The sequence below is a fragment of the Triticum urartu genome, chromosome 3 (assembly GCF_003073215.2).
Source record: "Triticum urartu cultivar G1812 chromosome 3, Tu2.1, whole genome shotgun sequence".
NCBI classification, from domain to species: domain Eukaryota; kingdom Viridiplantae; phylum Streptophyta; class Magnoliopsida; order Poales; family Poaceae; genus Triticum; species Triticum urartu.
The window spans coordinates 389,741,836-389,754,142 of record NC_053024.1 but is presented as its reverse complement, the minus strand read 5'-3'; the positions used below and the strand labels follow the sequence as shown (position 1 = coordinate 389,754,142).

The window sequence follows — 12,307 nt, the reverse complement described above, 5'->3', positions numbered from 1 at the left end:
TATTTCTCTGGGTGATGTAACATAAGTATATTATTGGTAAAATTAAGTGATATTATTAGTATTTGATTTATCTGGGCATAAAAATGTCGAGATAATAGCTCTAGCACTCATGCCCACAATTTGAAAATGGTAGGACTATCCTTTACTTTTACCCATATATAGAAGTGATAACCCCTCTCCCTCTACACATATAGTATTTTTCTCCCGTTGCAACGCACGGGCATTTTTGCTAGTATATATATAAAATAATAAAGAGAATTGGTTTTGTGCCGGTACGTCGTCGCGCGTGATTTTGCATAAAAGCCCCTCGATTTATATGAAATTAACCCGCAATCCCTATTTTATTAAGCTGTATATAAAGTTACATTTTACAGAAAACCCCCTTGTTCATTAGATTTGCATCCGCTGACCTCGTAGTCTTATCCATTTCTCTAGCGATGGCGATGGCGACGGCGACGGCGACGGGTTTCTCTGGCGACGGCGACGCCGCGACGGCGACGGGTTGAGGGCTGCGTAGACGGCGCGGCGAGGAGGGGCATGTGCTGCGGAGACGGCGCGGCGAGGTGGGGCAGTGGCGGTTGTGCGGCGAGGCGGGGCAGGTGCTGCAGAGACGGGGCGCAGCGAGGCGGGGTAGTGGCGTCGCGGGGGAGGATGGAGGACGCCGGAGCAGAGGACGACAGCTCCCGCCATCGCTGCTGTCTGCGCGCGTCCGCGTACTCGCCTCCGTCCGCGCCCGCGCCGGAGCGCTGCTGTCTGCGCGCGTCCGCGTACTCGCCTCCGTCCGCACCCTTCAGCTCGCCTCTGCCAGCCGCGCCCTTCAGCTCGCCTCCGCCCGCGTCCTGCCGCGTCCCAACCGCGTTGGGAGGCCGCCTCTGCCTGCCGCGCTTGCCTTTGCTCACGCCCTGCAGCTGGCCTCCACCCTCGTCCTGCCGCGGTGAGCGCGATCCTGCACCTGTGGCCGCGAGCAGGCAAAGCTGTGAGCTGTACGCTTCTGAATCTCTGACGGACTTTTGCTCCCTTGTTTGATTTGAATCTCTGACGGAAATCCTGCTCCCGTGTCCTTCTCAAACTCATGCTCCCGTGTCCTTCTCAAACAAAGAAACCGCCCCGACCCGGATTGGAGTTCACTGCTATAAGTTGAATTGTTCTTGGCCAGAATCGTAAACCAGGCTAGCGCCACCAGTGAGCAGTGCACCGTCGCTTGGGGTATGATATAGATCTTCTTACCTTGCTTCTCCTGTTTCCTGCCGTATAATGTTGCAATTCACCTGCTAACATGTGATCTTGCAATTGCCGTCTATGTAAGATGATTTTTGGTTGTCGCTCTGTTACAGTGTAGTAATATATAATTTGTTCAGTTCGTGTTGCTGTATTGCTACCTCTGATCCCTAATTTGAGCAAAACTGCGACACTTATTTGGGGCTGACTTGATGCATTTGTGAACTTGCTATCCCGCACTGTTTTATGACGACAATTAAATTGTGCTTTGGATGATTTTTTGCTTGATAATGATTTGCCAGTCGTAACACCATGATCACCATCATGTCGCCTTTGAGTACGTCGGAGGAACAGGCACCGAGTTCGCCTTTGAGTACGCCGGAGGAACCGGCACCATGTTCGCCGGAATTCTTGGTCCAGAGAAGCATTGTGAGTCCAACGGTGGCTACAACAGAGGTATGTGATGCCTCGACCTCCCTCAAAAACAGCCCTGCTGTTGCCCCTTCCCTCAAGCCTTTGTGTGTTCAGAGATTTATTGTTTGATTTTTTGCATGCACTGTGACTGGACATGATGTTGGCAAATACATTAGAGATTATGCTGCAATCTAGCATATTTCTTCTAGGCCAATTACTTTCTTCTAGATGAGTTAATTCAGAGGTTACTATGAAATAGATGTGTTCTCAGGTTCAGTATTAATTGGGGAGCTGCTTTTGCCACATTAGTTCAGAGTTTTCAGATTTGAATTAGCATGCATCAGGGTAATTCCTAATTAACAAACATTTGCTAATTAATTGGGGAGTTGATGGTTAGGATTGAGGAGTCACTGGTAATTAGCCTGCTTTTAAGTAACAGTTCGCTAAACAGGCAAATGCCTTTGGGATTGTTGCTGGCATAGTAAGATACATCAATAGAATTAAGTGTCTGGAGTCATTTCATATTCAGAATTGCCCTGCCATGCATGCAATAAATAAAAAAGTGATTTGGCCTGGTTTTCATGTCTCTTCTGTGTATGCGCGTGCAGGTGGCAAAGGCGTCCAATCCAACTCAGGTGGAGGCCAAGGAGGTTCGGCTCTCGGACCTTGCACCAATGATGCTGGATGATACCGACGTGCAGACTGTAAGTTTCATATATTCAGACTGGGACCTTTCTTCCTCTTATTTTTTCCTGGCCACTTGATTACCGCACTATCGTTTGTCTTCCCATTTGATTTCTCATATGAAGCTACTAATTTTGAAAATTCCTTTTATTTTACAATACTTTTGCTTATGTTTTCTTATGGAAAGTAAAATAGAGTGAATTAACGATTTGTTTTTCTTTAGATGTTGTCGGTCGGGTGTCCTCTACTACCGAAGTTCCCCCACCATCTGGTGGTGCTTGAGAGCAGAGACGGCATACTTTCATCAGCAGCGGCCAAACCCCCAGCGCCGCTGGTGCTGTACACCCCTGTACCCCTCGATATCCAGTGCCTCGCGTCTGCCCAACATGAACACCTCCTCAATATGTACATCTCTGAATTTTGCCATTGCTAGAGAAAGTAGAGCATTGTTTTGCTGTAGCTATAATTTGAGTTTAGAAGATATACTCCTCTCTTTTTGACGTCAATTTTTCAGTTGACACTTGTGCAGAAGCCCAATGGGATGAAATTACGGACTACAGAGAGGTGTAATTATTAATTAATTTCTTGCTTTAAAAGATATGCAACTAGCAGAGTTTCTTATTATTATCAATTGGATTATGACGAAGTGAAGAACTTATGTGGACAGTCTGGCACATTTCGGTGGCAAGATTTTTGTACAGAGTGGCAGATTTCAGAAATTTGTAGAGCACATGATTAACAAGAAGAAGATATTCTGTCAAGGTGTGTACTTTTTACCCATTGCACTAATCGTTTGCTTTGAGTGATAGCTAAAAGAAAGTACTTCCTTTGGTATAATCTTTCGTGCACTCACACGTATAATATCTCCATTTCCTTATTTTTTGTTCTTCCGTCAGTAGTATTTCTTTTAGCTACTATTTGCCCTTGGATAAATCACTCATGCTATTTTAATGAGGTTCATTCTAGCCGTTTGCCCACGAGAACAGAAACATTTTATCTGTTAGCTAAATGAAAGTACATTCTTTGAATTTGCCACTTTTTCCTGCATTCACGGATATAATCTCTCCGTTTCCTGGATTTTTTATTCTTCCATCAGTAGTATTTCTTTTAGCTACTTTATGCCATAGCATAAATCGCTCATGCTATTTTAGTAAGATCCACTCCTGCTCTATGCTCACTAGAACGGAAAACAAATATTATCTGCTTATTTTAGCGTCGCATTTCGCTCACGGTATTCATGGTCACAGATAAAACAGTAATAAACTGCCCTTCTCTGTCAAACTTACGGAGTACGAAGTTGTCATGCCTGATCAGCAAAAGATTTGTGCTTCTTTGGCCCATATATATCACAGTAGAGTATATGATTTTTGCAGTTCTTAATTTAAAATTTTCCTTTTCTGGCATAGCCATGCATATCAACAATCAGTCAAGCAAAGAAATATTCATGGGAGATATACAGGGATCCACAAGAATGTGCACCGTATGGCACTCCCCTTTTGTCATCGAGCCACTATCACATTTTGGTCAGCAATCAGTTCAAGCAATTCTCAGCGCAATTAGTCAGAAGTTGGAATTTACATCTGAACGAACAATACATCAAGCAACAGAAGAAATAGTGGTCATCTCTTTTTCTTTGCACCAAGATGCCATACAAGCATTCAGACTTCGGAATCGCACAAGCAGTTTATATATAAATGATGTGCCATATCGTTTTAACATGGACACTTCAAAAGAATATCTGCCAAGAGTGGTCGTTGATCACTATGATTATAGTAGTCCTAAAGAGTTTGCCTCTGCGTTTCTGTTCACATGTAGTTGATGTTTTAGCCTTTTAGAAGTATATGGCGTTGCTTAAATTATGTTTCTTTTGGCAACAACATATGAAATGGAGAAATTTTTAGGTTTAGGATAAAATTGTTCTTGATTTTGAGAAGATTGTTATAGATCCATGAGAAAAATGTCCCAAGTTTAGGAAATTAACTATCCATATTTTCGGATCTTGGTTAATAAGCTGGTCACAATTGTTTTTTTTGTTTTTTAAGCAAGCTGGTCACAATAGTTGATGTGGGTCATAAATCAAATAATTACTCATGTAGTTATGCTTATTAAAGGGTCTGATTTTTTTCTCCCGGTGCAACGCACGGGCATTTTTGCTAGTAATAATAATAGGAATACCTATGATCTTGAAAGTAATATTAAATAATTTATCAATGCTCAAAAGGTTTTCGATACTACGATAGAGGAAAAGTTGAATAAGATTGATGATATGTCTAGAAGTATTGATAGAATTTCTCATGACGTAGAAAATCTCAAGTTGAATTTTTTTGTTCCTAAGGTTGATTAATCTATTAAAGCTTTATATGTTTCCATGGATGAAAGTAAGAAAAGAACCGCTATGCTTAGAGCTAAAAGAGAATTTTTAGAAAGAGCGTTTTCTAGTGATTGCTTTCATGAAAATGATGAGGATATTATAGTGATTGGTGTTTCTTCTGTCGATTCCTTTTTTAGTTAGTAAAATTAAAATTGATGATAAAGGGATTGAAGAACAGTCAACTTTAGCTAGAAGGCGTCCTGATAATTCGGAGGGTTAAAATCTTGTTGAGAAAATTGAAAAAGTGGGTCTAGAGAGGTCAAAACTTTAACTAGTGAAGTGCCCATTCTTTTGGATTACAAAGACTTTAATTATGATAATTGCTCTCTGGTTGATTGTATTTCTTTGTTGTAATCCAGGATAAATTCACCTCATGCCTATGAACAAAACAAAACTTTTACTAAACATATCGTAGATACCATGATGAAAGCTTTAGAAGAAAAGTTGGAATTAGAAGTTTCAATTACTAGAAAATTGCATGATGAATGGGAACCTACTATGAAAGTCAAGGTTAAAAATTATGAATGTTTTCCTTTATGTGATTTGGGTGCTAGTGTTTCCACCATTTCAAAATCTTTATATGTGCTTGGTCTTACCGATATTGAATAATGTTCTTTTAATTTGCACTTGGAGGATTCCACTATTAAAAAGCCTTTGGGAAGAATTAATTATTCTTGCAAATAGGAATTATGTACCCATATATTTTATTGTTCTTAATATTGATTGCAATCCATCTTGTCCTATCATATTTGGTAGATCGTTTTTACATACTATCGGTGCCGTGATTGATATGCAAGAAGGAAATATTAAATTCCAATTTCCACTAAGAAAGGGAATGGAACACTTCTCTAGAACAAGAATTAGGCCACCATATGAATCAATCATGCGGGCATCCTATGGATCTAGAACCAAAGATGACAATACTTGTGATCTATGCAATATACCTAGCTAGGGGCATAAAATGATAGCGCTTGCTGGGAGGCAACCTAATTTGTATCTTTTTGCCTTTTGCTTTTTTTGATGTTTTACAATAAATACATAATCATGCCTCTGGTTAGATGTGTTTTGGTGGTTTAAATTAGTGTTTGTTCCAAGCAAAGTCTTTGGGATGATTTGGGAGATAGTTGATTTGATCTTGTTGGAAAACAGAAACTTTTGTGCCTAGTACAGAAAATCCTAAAAATGACCAAAGCATGATAAATTTATGATCTTTTTACACAAGATTAATATACAAATTGCCTACGTTGTCCTAATTTTTCAGAATTTTTGGAGTTACAGAATTATTTGAAGTTATCAGATTGCTACAACCTATTCTGTTTTTGACAGATTGTGTTTTCGTTGTGTTATGTGCTTGTTTTGATGAATCTATGATTTTTATTGAAGGGTTTAAGCCATGGAAAAGTTAGAATACAGTAGATATAATACAATAACAAAATTGGAATGGGTTTGTAACAATACTTAGAGTAATGATTTGCTTTCTTATACTAACAGAACTGACGAAGGTTTTGTTGAGTTTTGTGTGATTGAAGTTTTCAAGTTCTGGGTGAGATCACGATGGATGAAGAATAAGGAGTAAGAAAGCAACCGCCGTCATAGCTCCAAGAAAACTCAACAGGAGCCGCTTTGCATGCAGGGGCTTGTCCAATCCATGCAGTTGCCGAGGCGCCATGGGAAAGTGGAGACGCCCACGTCCAATCAACCGCCACGCAGCGCCCAAGACTACAGGCTGTTAGGGCCCGCGGCGCTTCGCTCTTGCCCTTCCGCCTCCCTGCACGGCCAAGTCCGGGCGCGCCTTGGGCCCGGGGGCTACTGTCGGCGTTCTGGGAACGGGGGTCCCTAGACTTGCCTGCCTGCGGCCTGCGGCGTGGCTCAAAGGGGGGCCCAGCACGGCCCATCTTCATCAGCACAGACCCAAGACCCTCGTGAGGGGACAAGCCTCGCGGGGCGGACGACATGGAGCTTCCTCAGGCACGGCCTCACCAGGCTGGCTCGCGAGGAGGCGGAGAGATCAAGGCGGGGTACCTCACGAGGTGTCCGTAACGCAAGCCATGACGACCAAGGGTGCCAGGCGGGCGCCAGCCCGCGCAGTGTCCTCCTTTCCCCTTTGGTGCAAAGGGGCAAGCGCAGCCGCGGAGTACCGAGGCATCAGGCAAAGGTTGCCGTTTCGGTGCAACAAGACCAAGACCAGGAGGACCACAAGATGGAGGTCATCATGGAGCCCAAGACGGCGTCACCACCAGAGCTTTGTGCAGGCAAGGACCAACTTTAGTCAGGATAAGTGTACTGGATGTTCCCCTTCAAAATGGCCAATTGTTGGCGCCCTTCCCGCTCAATATTTGGGAAGAGGCCCAGGGCCATTTCCTATAAATAGGACCAGCCACCCACAAGGATGGAGGGTCAGGTCGGGTTCGAGGTAAAAGGAAGGTTAGAGGCAGAGATCTAGGATCAAGGATCGGATCGAAACCAGAGAGAGAGAAGGGTGACTGAACTCGTCCTAGCAGTTCACCCCCCCAGCAAAGAGCAGACCCTCGCGAGGCTGTTCTTCCTTGTATTGTTCATTATCATCAGCCCAAGAGGCAATCCACCACACCACACACTGGAATAGGGTATTACACCACAACGGTGGCCCGAACCAGTATAAACCCTGTGTCTCTTGTGTTGCTCTTTCCTTAGCTTAGATCTTAGCGAGGCGGAGGGGTGCAGGTAGGTAGGAGGCGAAATCTCCGCGCGCACCCCAATGTTCAAACCTCAAGGGTCTGCCGGAACCTGAAATCCGACACACTATGATCGTACTTGAGCATTGGGTGTAGCTAATATGCGAGTGTGTTTCATGAATGGATCAATGATTGAGCATAATGGGCTAGGGATAACTTGCTTTAGTGTTGATATTTTGAATGACATGGTTGCTTATTGATATGCTTGAGTATTGAAATCTTTATATCAAAACTAGACTATTGCTTTGAATCATATAAAAGTCCAAATGTCCATGCTACAAAGAAAATAATATGTGACGAACATGTTAGGCAGCATTCCACATCAAAAATTCTATTTTTATCATTTACCCACTTGACGACGAGCAGGAATTAAGCTTGGTGATGCTGATACGTCTCCAACATATATATCATTTTTTATTGTTCCATGATGTTATATTATCATTCTTGGATGTTTTATAATCATTTTATATCAACTTTATATCATTTTTGGGACTAACCTGTTAACATAGTGTCAGTTCCAGTTGATGTTTTTTGCTTCTTTTTACCTCACAAGAAATCAATAACAAACGGAGTCCAAATGCAGCAATTTTTTTTAGAGATTTTTCCTAACCAGAAGACACCTGTTGGGCCAAAGAAGTACCAGAGGGTGGCTCCGAGGGGAGCCCAACCCACCTGGGCGCGACTGGGGGCCCAGGCGCGCCCTGGTGGGTTGTGCCCACCTTGGCCGCCTCCCGCGCCGCCTCTTTGCTCTATAAATACCCCAAAAATCCAGAAACCCTAGGGGAGTCGACGAAACACAATTCCAGCAGCCGCAAGTTCCAGAACCACCATATTCAATCTAGACACCATCACGGAGGGGTTCATCATCTTCATTGGTGCCTCTATAATGATGCGTGAGTAGTTCATTGTAGACCTACATGTCCGTAGTTAGTAGCTAGATGGCTTTCTCTCTCTCTCTCTCTCTCTCTCCCTCTCTCTCTCTCTCTTATTCTCAATACAATGGTCTTTTGGAGATCTATTTGATGTAACTCTTTTTGCGGTGTGTTTGTTGGGATCTGATGAACTTTGAGTTTGTGATCGGATCTATTTTATCCATGAAAGTTATTTGAGTTTTGATCTCTTATATGCATGATTACTTATAGCCTAGTATTTCTTCTTCGAATATTTGGTTTAGTTAGGCCGACTAGATCGATTTTTCTTCCCATGGGAGGAGGTGCTTTGTGATGGGTTCGGTCGTGCGGTGTTCTTTCCTAGTGACAGAAGGGGCAGCAAGACATGCAGTGTTCGTTGCCATTAAGCATAACAAGATGGGGTCTATTCCTACATGAATAGATATTGTCTACATCATGTCATCATTCTGCAGGCAGGAGTCGGATGTGTGGAGTAGCGGTCGATGTATGGAGTAGTAGTAGTAGATGCAGGCAGGAGTCGGTCTACTAATCTTGGACGTGATGCCTATATAATGATGATTGACTGGATATCATCATAATTATTTGAAGTTCTATCAATTTCCCAATAGTAATTTGTTTACCCGATGTATGCTATTTTTCTCGAGAGAAGCCACTTGTGAAATCTACGACCCCCGGGTCTATTTTTATCATATTTGCTTTGAGATGTATTTTTATTTGCGTTTGCTTTCAGATCTATTGTTCCAAAAACCCAAAAATACCTTGTTGCATTTTTGTTATTTATTTTATTTCACGTTTCCGCAAGATCTATTTTATCCAATCTACTTCAAACCAATCTATCTTTTACCCGAGAGGGATTGGCAACCCCTTCAACCCGTCGGATTGCAAGTATTTGTTCTTCATGTGCTGGTACCATTTACATTGTGTTGCTTGGTTCTCCTACTGGTTCGATAACCTTGGTTTCATCACTGAGGGAAATACCTACCGTACCTATGTTGCATCATCCCTTCTTAAGACCGCGGAGGTAGAAATCAAGAAGGAGCATCAAGTGTTGATGGTTAACAAGACTACTAGTTTCAATAAAAAGGGCAAGGGAAAGAAAGTGAACTTGAAGAAGAATGGCAAGCAAGTTGCCACTCCCAGGAAAAAACCCAAAACTGGACCCAAGCCTGAAACTGAGTGCTTCTATTGCAAAGGTAATGGTCACTGGAAGTGGAACTACCCCAAATACTTGGCGGATATGAAGGATGGCAAAGTGAAAAAAGGTATATTTGATATACATGTTATTGATGTTACCTTAATAATGCTTGTAGTAGCACCTGGTTATTTGATACTGGTTCAGCTGCTCATATTTGTAACTTGAAACAGGAGCTACAGAATAAACAAAGATTGGCCAAGGACGAGGTGACGATGTTCGTCGGGAATGGTTCCAAGGTCGATGTGATCGCTGTCGGCACGCTACCTCTATAATTGTTATTTGGTGCCAGCATTGAGCATGAACTTTATATCTGGATCTTGTTTATTGTGAGACGGTTATTCATTTAAATCAGAGAATAATGGTTGTTTTATTTGTATGAGTAATATCTTTTATGGTCATGCACCCTTGATGAATGGTCTATTCTTATTGAATCTCGACCGTAGTGATACATATATTCATAATATTGATGCCAAAAGATGCAAAGTTGATAATGATAGTACAACACTTTGTGGCACTGCCATTTAGGTCATATTGGTGTAAAGCGCATGAAGAAACTCCATACAGATGGACTTTTGGAATCACCTGATTATGAATCATTTGATAGTTGCGAACCATGCCTCATGGGCAACATGACTAAATCTCAGTTCTCCGGAACAATGGAGCGAGCTAATGACTTATTGAAAATAATACTTACCAATGTATGCGGTCCAATGAGTGTTGAAGCACGCGGCGAGTATCGTTATTTTCTGACCTTCACAGATGGTTTGAGTAGGTATGGGTATATCTACTTGATGAAACACAAGTCTGAAACAATTGAAAGGTTCAAACAATTTTAGAGTGAAGTGGAGAATGATCATAACAAGAAAATAAAGTTTCTACGATCTGATTGCGGATGCGAATATTTGAGTTACGAGTTTGTCCTTCATTTAAAACAATGTGGAATTGTTTCACAACTCACGCCACCTAGAACACCATAGTGTAATGGTGTGTCCGAATGTTGTAACCATACTTTATTATATATGGTGCATTCTGTGATGTCTCTTGCCGATTTACCACTATCGTTTTGGGGTTATGAATTGGAGACAACCGCATTCATGTTAAATAGGGCACCGTCTAAATCCGTTGAGATGACACTGTATGATCTCTGGTTTTGCAAGAAACATAAGCTGTCGTTTCTTAAAGTTTGGGGTAGCGACACTTATGTCAAAAGGCTTTAGCCTGATAAGCTCACCCATATTGGAGAAGTGCGTCTTCATAGGATACCCTAAGGAAACAATTGGGTACACCTTCTACCACAGATCTGAAGGCAAGATCTTTGTTGCCAAGAATGTATCCTTTCTAGAGAAGGAGTTTCTCTCAAAAGAAGTGAGTGGGAGGAAAGTAGAACTTGATGAAGTAATTGTACCTTCTCTCGAATCGGAAAGTAGCACATTAGAGAAATCCGTTCACGTGATGCCTACACCAACTAGAGAAGAAGCTAATGATGATGATCATGAAACTTTGGATCAAGTTACTACTGGACCTCGTAGGTCGAACAAAGCACGTTCCGCACCAGAGTGGTATGACAATCCTGTCCTAGAAGTCATGTTATTAGACCATGGCAAACTGACGAACTATGAAGAAGCTATGATGAGCCCAGATTCTGATAAATGGCTTGAGGCCATGAAATCTGAGATAGGATCCATGTATGAGAACAAAGTAAGGACTTTGGTGGACTTGCCCGACGATTGGCAAGCCATTGAGAATAAATGGATCTTCAAGAAGAAGTCATGCGCTGATGGTAATGTCACCATCTACAAAGCTCGACTTGTCGCGAAAGGTTTTCGACAAGTTCAAGGGGTTAACAACGATGATACCTTCTCACCCATAGTGATGCTTAAGTCAGTCTGAATCATATTAGCAATTGCCGCATTTTATAATTATGAAATCTGGCAAATGGACGTCAAAACTGCATTCCTTAATGGGTTTCTTAAAGAGGAGTTGTATATGATGCAACCAAAAGGTGCTAACAAAGTGTGCAAACTCTAGCGATCCATCTATGGACTAGTGCAAGCATCTCGTAGTTGCAATATATGCTTTGATGAGGTGATCAAAACATATGGTTTTATACAGACTTATGGTGAAGCCAGTATTTACAAGAAAGTGAGTGGGAGCTCTGTAGAATTTCTCATATTATATGTGGATGACATATTGTTGATTCAAAATGATAGAATTTCTAGATAGCATAAAAGGATACTTGAATAAGAATCTTTCAATGGAAGACCTCAGTGAAGCTATATATTGGGCATCAAGATCTATAGGGATAGATCGAGATGCTTAATAGGACTTACACAAAGCACGTACCTTGACAAAGTTTTGAAGAAGTTCAAAATGGATCAGTCAAAGAAAGGGTTCTTGCTTGTGTTACAAGGTGTGAAATTGAGTCAGACTCAAAGCCCGACCACTTCAGAAGATAGAGAGAAAATGAAAGTCATTCCCTATGCCTCAACCATAGGTTCTATCATGTATGCTATGCTGTGTACCAGACCTGATGTGTGCCTTGCCATAAGTTTGGTAGGGAGGTACCAAAGTAATCCAGGAGTGGATCACTGGATAGCGGTCAAGAACATCCTGAAGTACCTGAAAAGGACCAAGGATATGTTTCTTGTTTATGGAGGTGACGAAGAGCTCTTCGTAAATGGTTATGTCGATGCTAGCTTCGACACTGATTCGGATGACTTTAAGTCACATAGCTGCTTCGGAAGCAGCACATGAAGGAGTCTGGATGAAGGAGTTCATATCCGATCTGGGTGTAATACCC

The 12,307-nt window shown here is 42.0% G+C and overlaps 1 protein-coding gene across 4 annotated transcripts; it reads left to right on the top strand.

The window, feature by feature from the left end:
• Positions 1 to 359: 359 nt before the first annotated feature.
• LOC125544073 lies at positions 360 to 4,091 on the top strand. Of its 4 annotated transcripts, XR_007299259.1 has the most exons (7): positions 364 to 1,206; positions 1,521 to 1,674; positions 2,241 to 2,336; positions 2,540 to 2,721; positions 2,831 to 2,880; positions 2,984 to 3,078; positions 3,723 to 4,091. XR_007299259.1 is itself a non-coding variant. In XM_048707626.1 (6 exons), the coding sequence occupies exons 2-5, from the start codon at positions 1,531 to 1,533 to the stop codon at positions 2,832 to 2,834; spliced, it is 426 nt and encodes a 141-aa protein (XP_048563583.1). In that variant the 5' UTR covers positions 370 to 1,206; positions 1,521 to 1,530; the 3' UTR covers positions 2,835 to 3,078; positions 3,723 to 4,091. The 4 variants fall into 4 exon arrangements, 1 of the variants encoding a protein (XP_048563583.1); XR_007299258.1 differs by having other exon boundaries at positions 360 to 983; positions 1,100 to 1,206; positions 2,540 to 3,078; XR_007299257.1 differs by having other exon boundaries at positions 365 to 1,206; positions 2,540 to 2,880.
• The last annotated feature ends 8,216 nt before the right edge of the window (positions 4,092 to 12,307 follow it).

Excerpts from the sequence above, each read along its gene's own strand:
- LOC125544073 (XM_048707626.1), top strand. The coding sequence starts at position 1,531 with ATGATCACCATCATGTCGCCTTTGAGTACGTCGGAGGAACAGGCACCG. Across the intron at positions 1,675-2,240 it reads CAACGGTGGCTACAACAGAG|GTGGCAAAGGCGTCCAATCC; the intron begins GTATGTGATGCC and ends ATGCGCGTGCAG. Across the intron at positions 2,337-2,539 it reads ATGATACCGACGTGCAGACT|ATGTTGTCGGTCGGGTGTCC; the intron begins GTAAGTTTCATA and ends GTTTTTCTTTAG.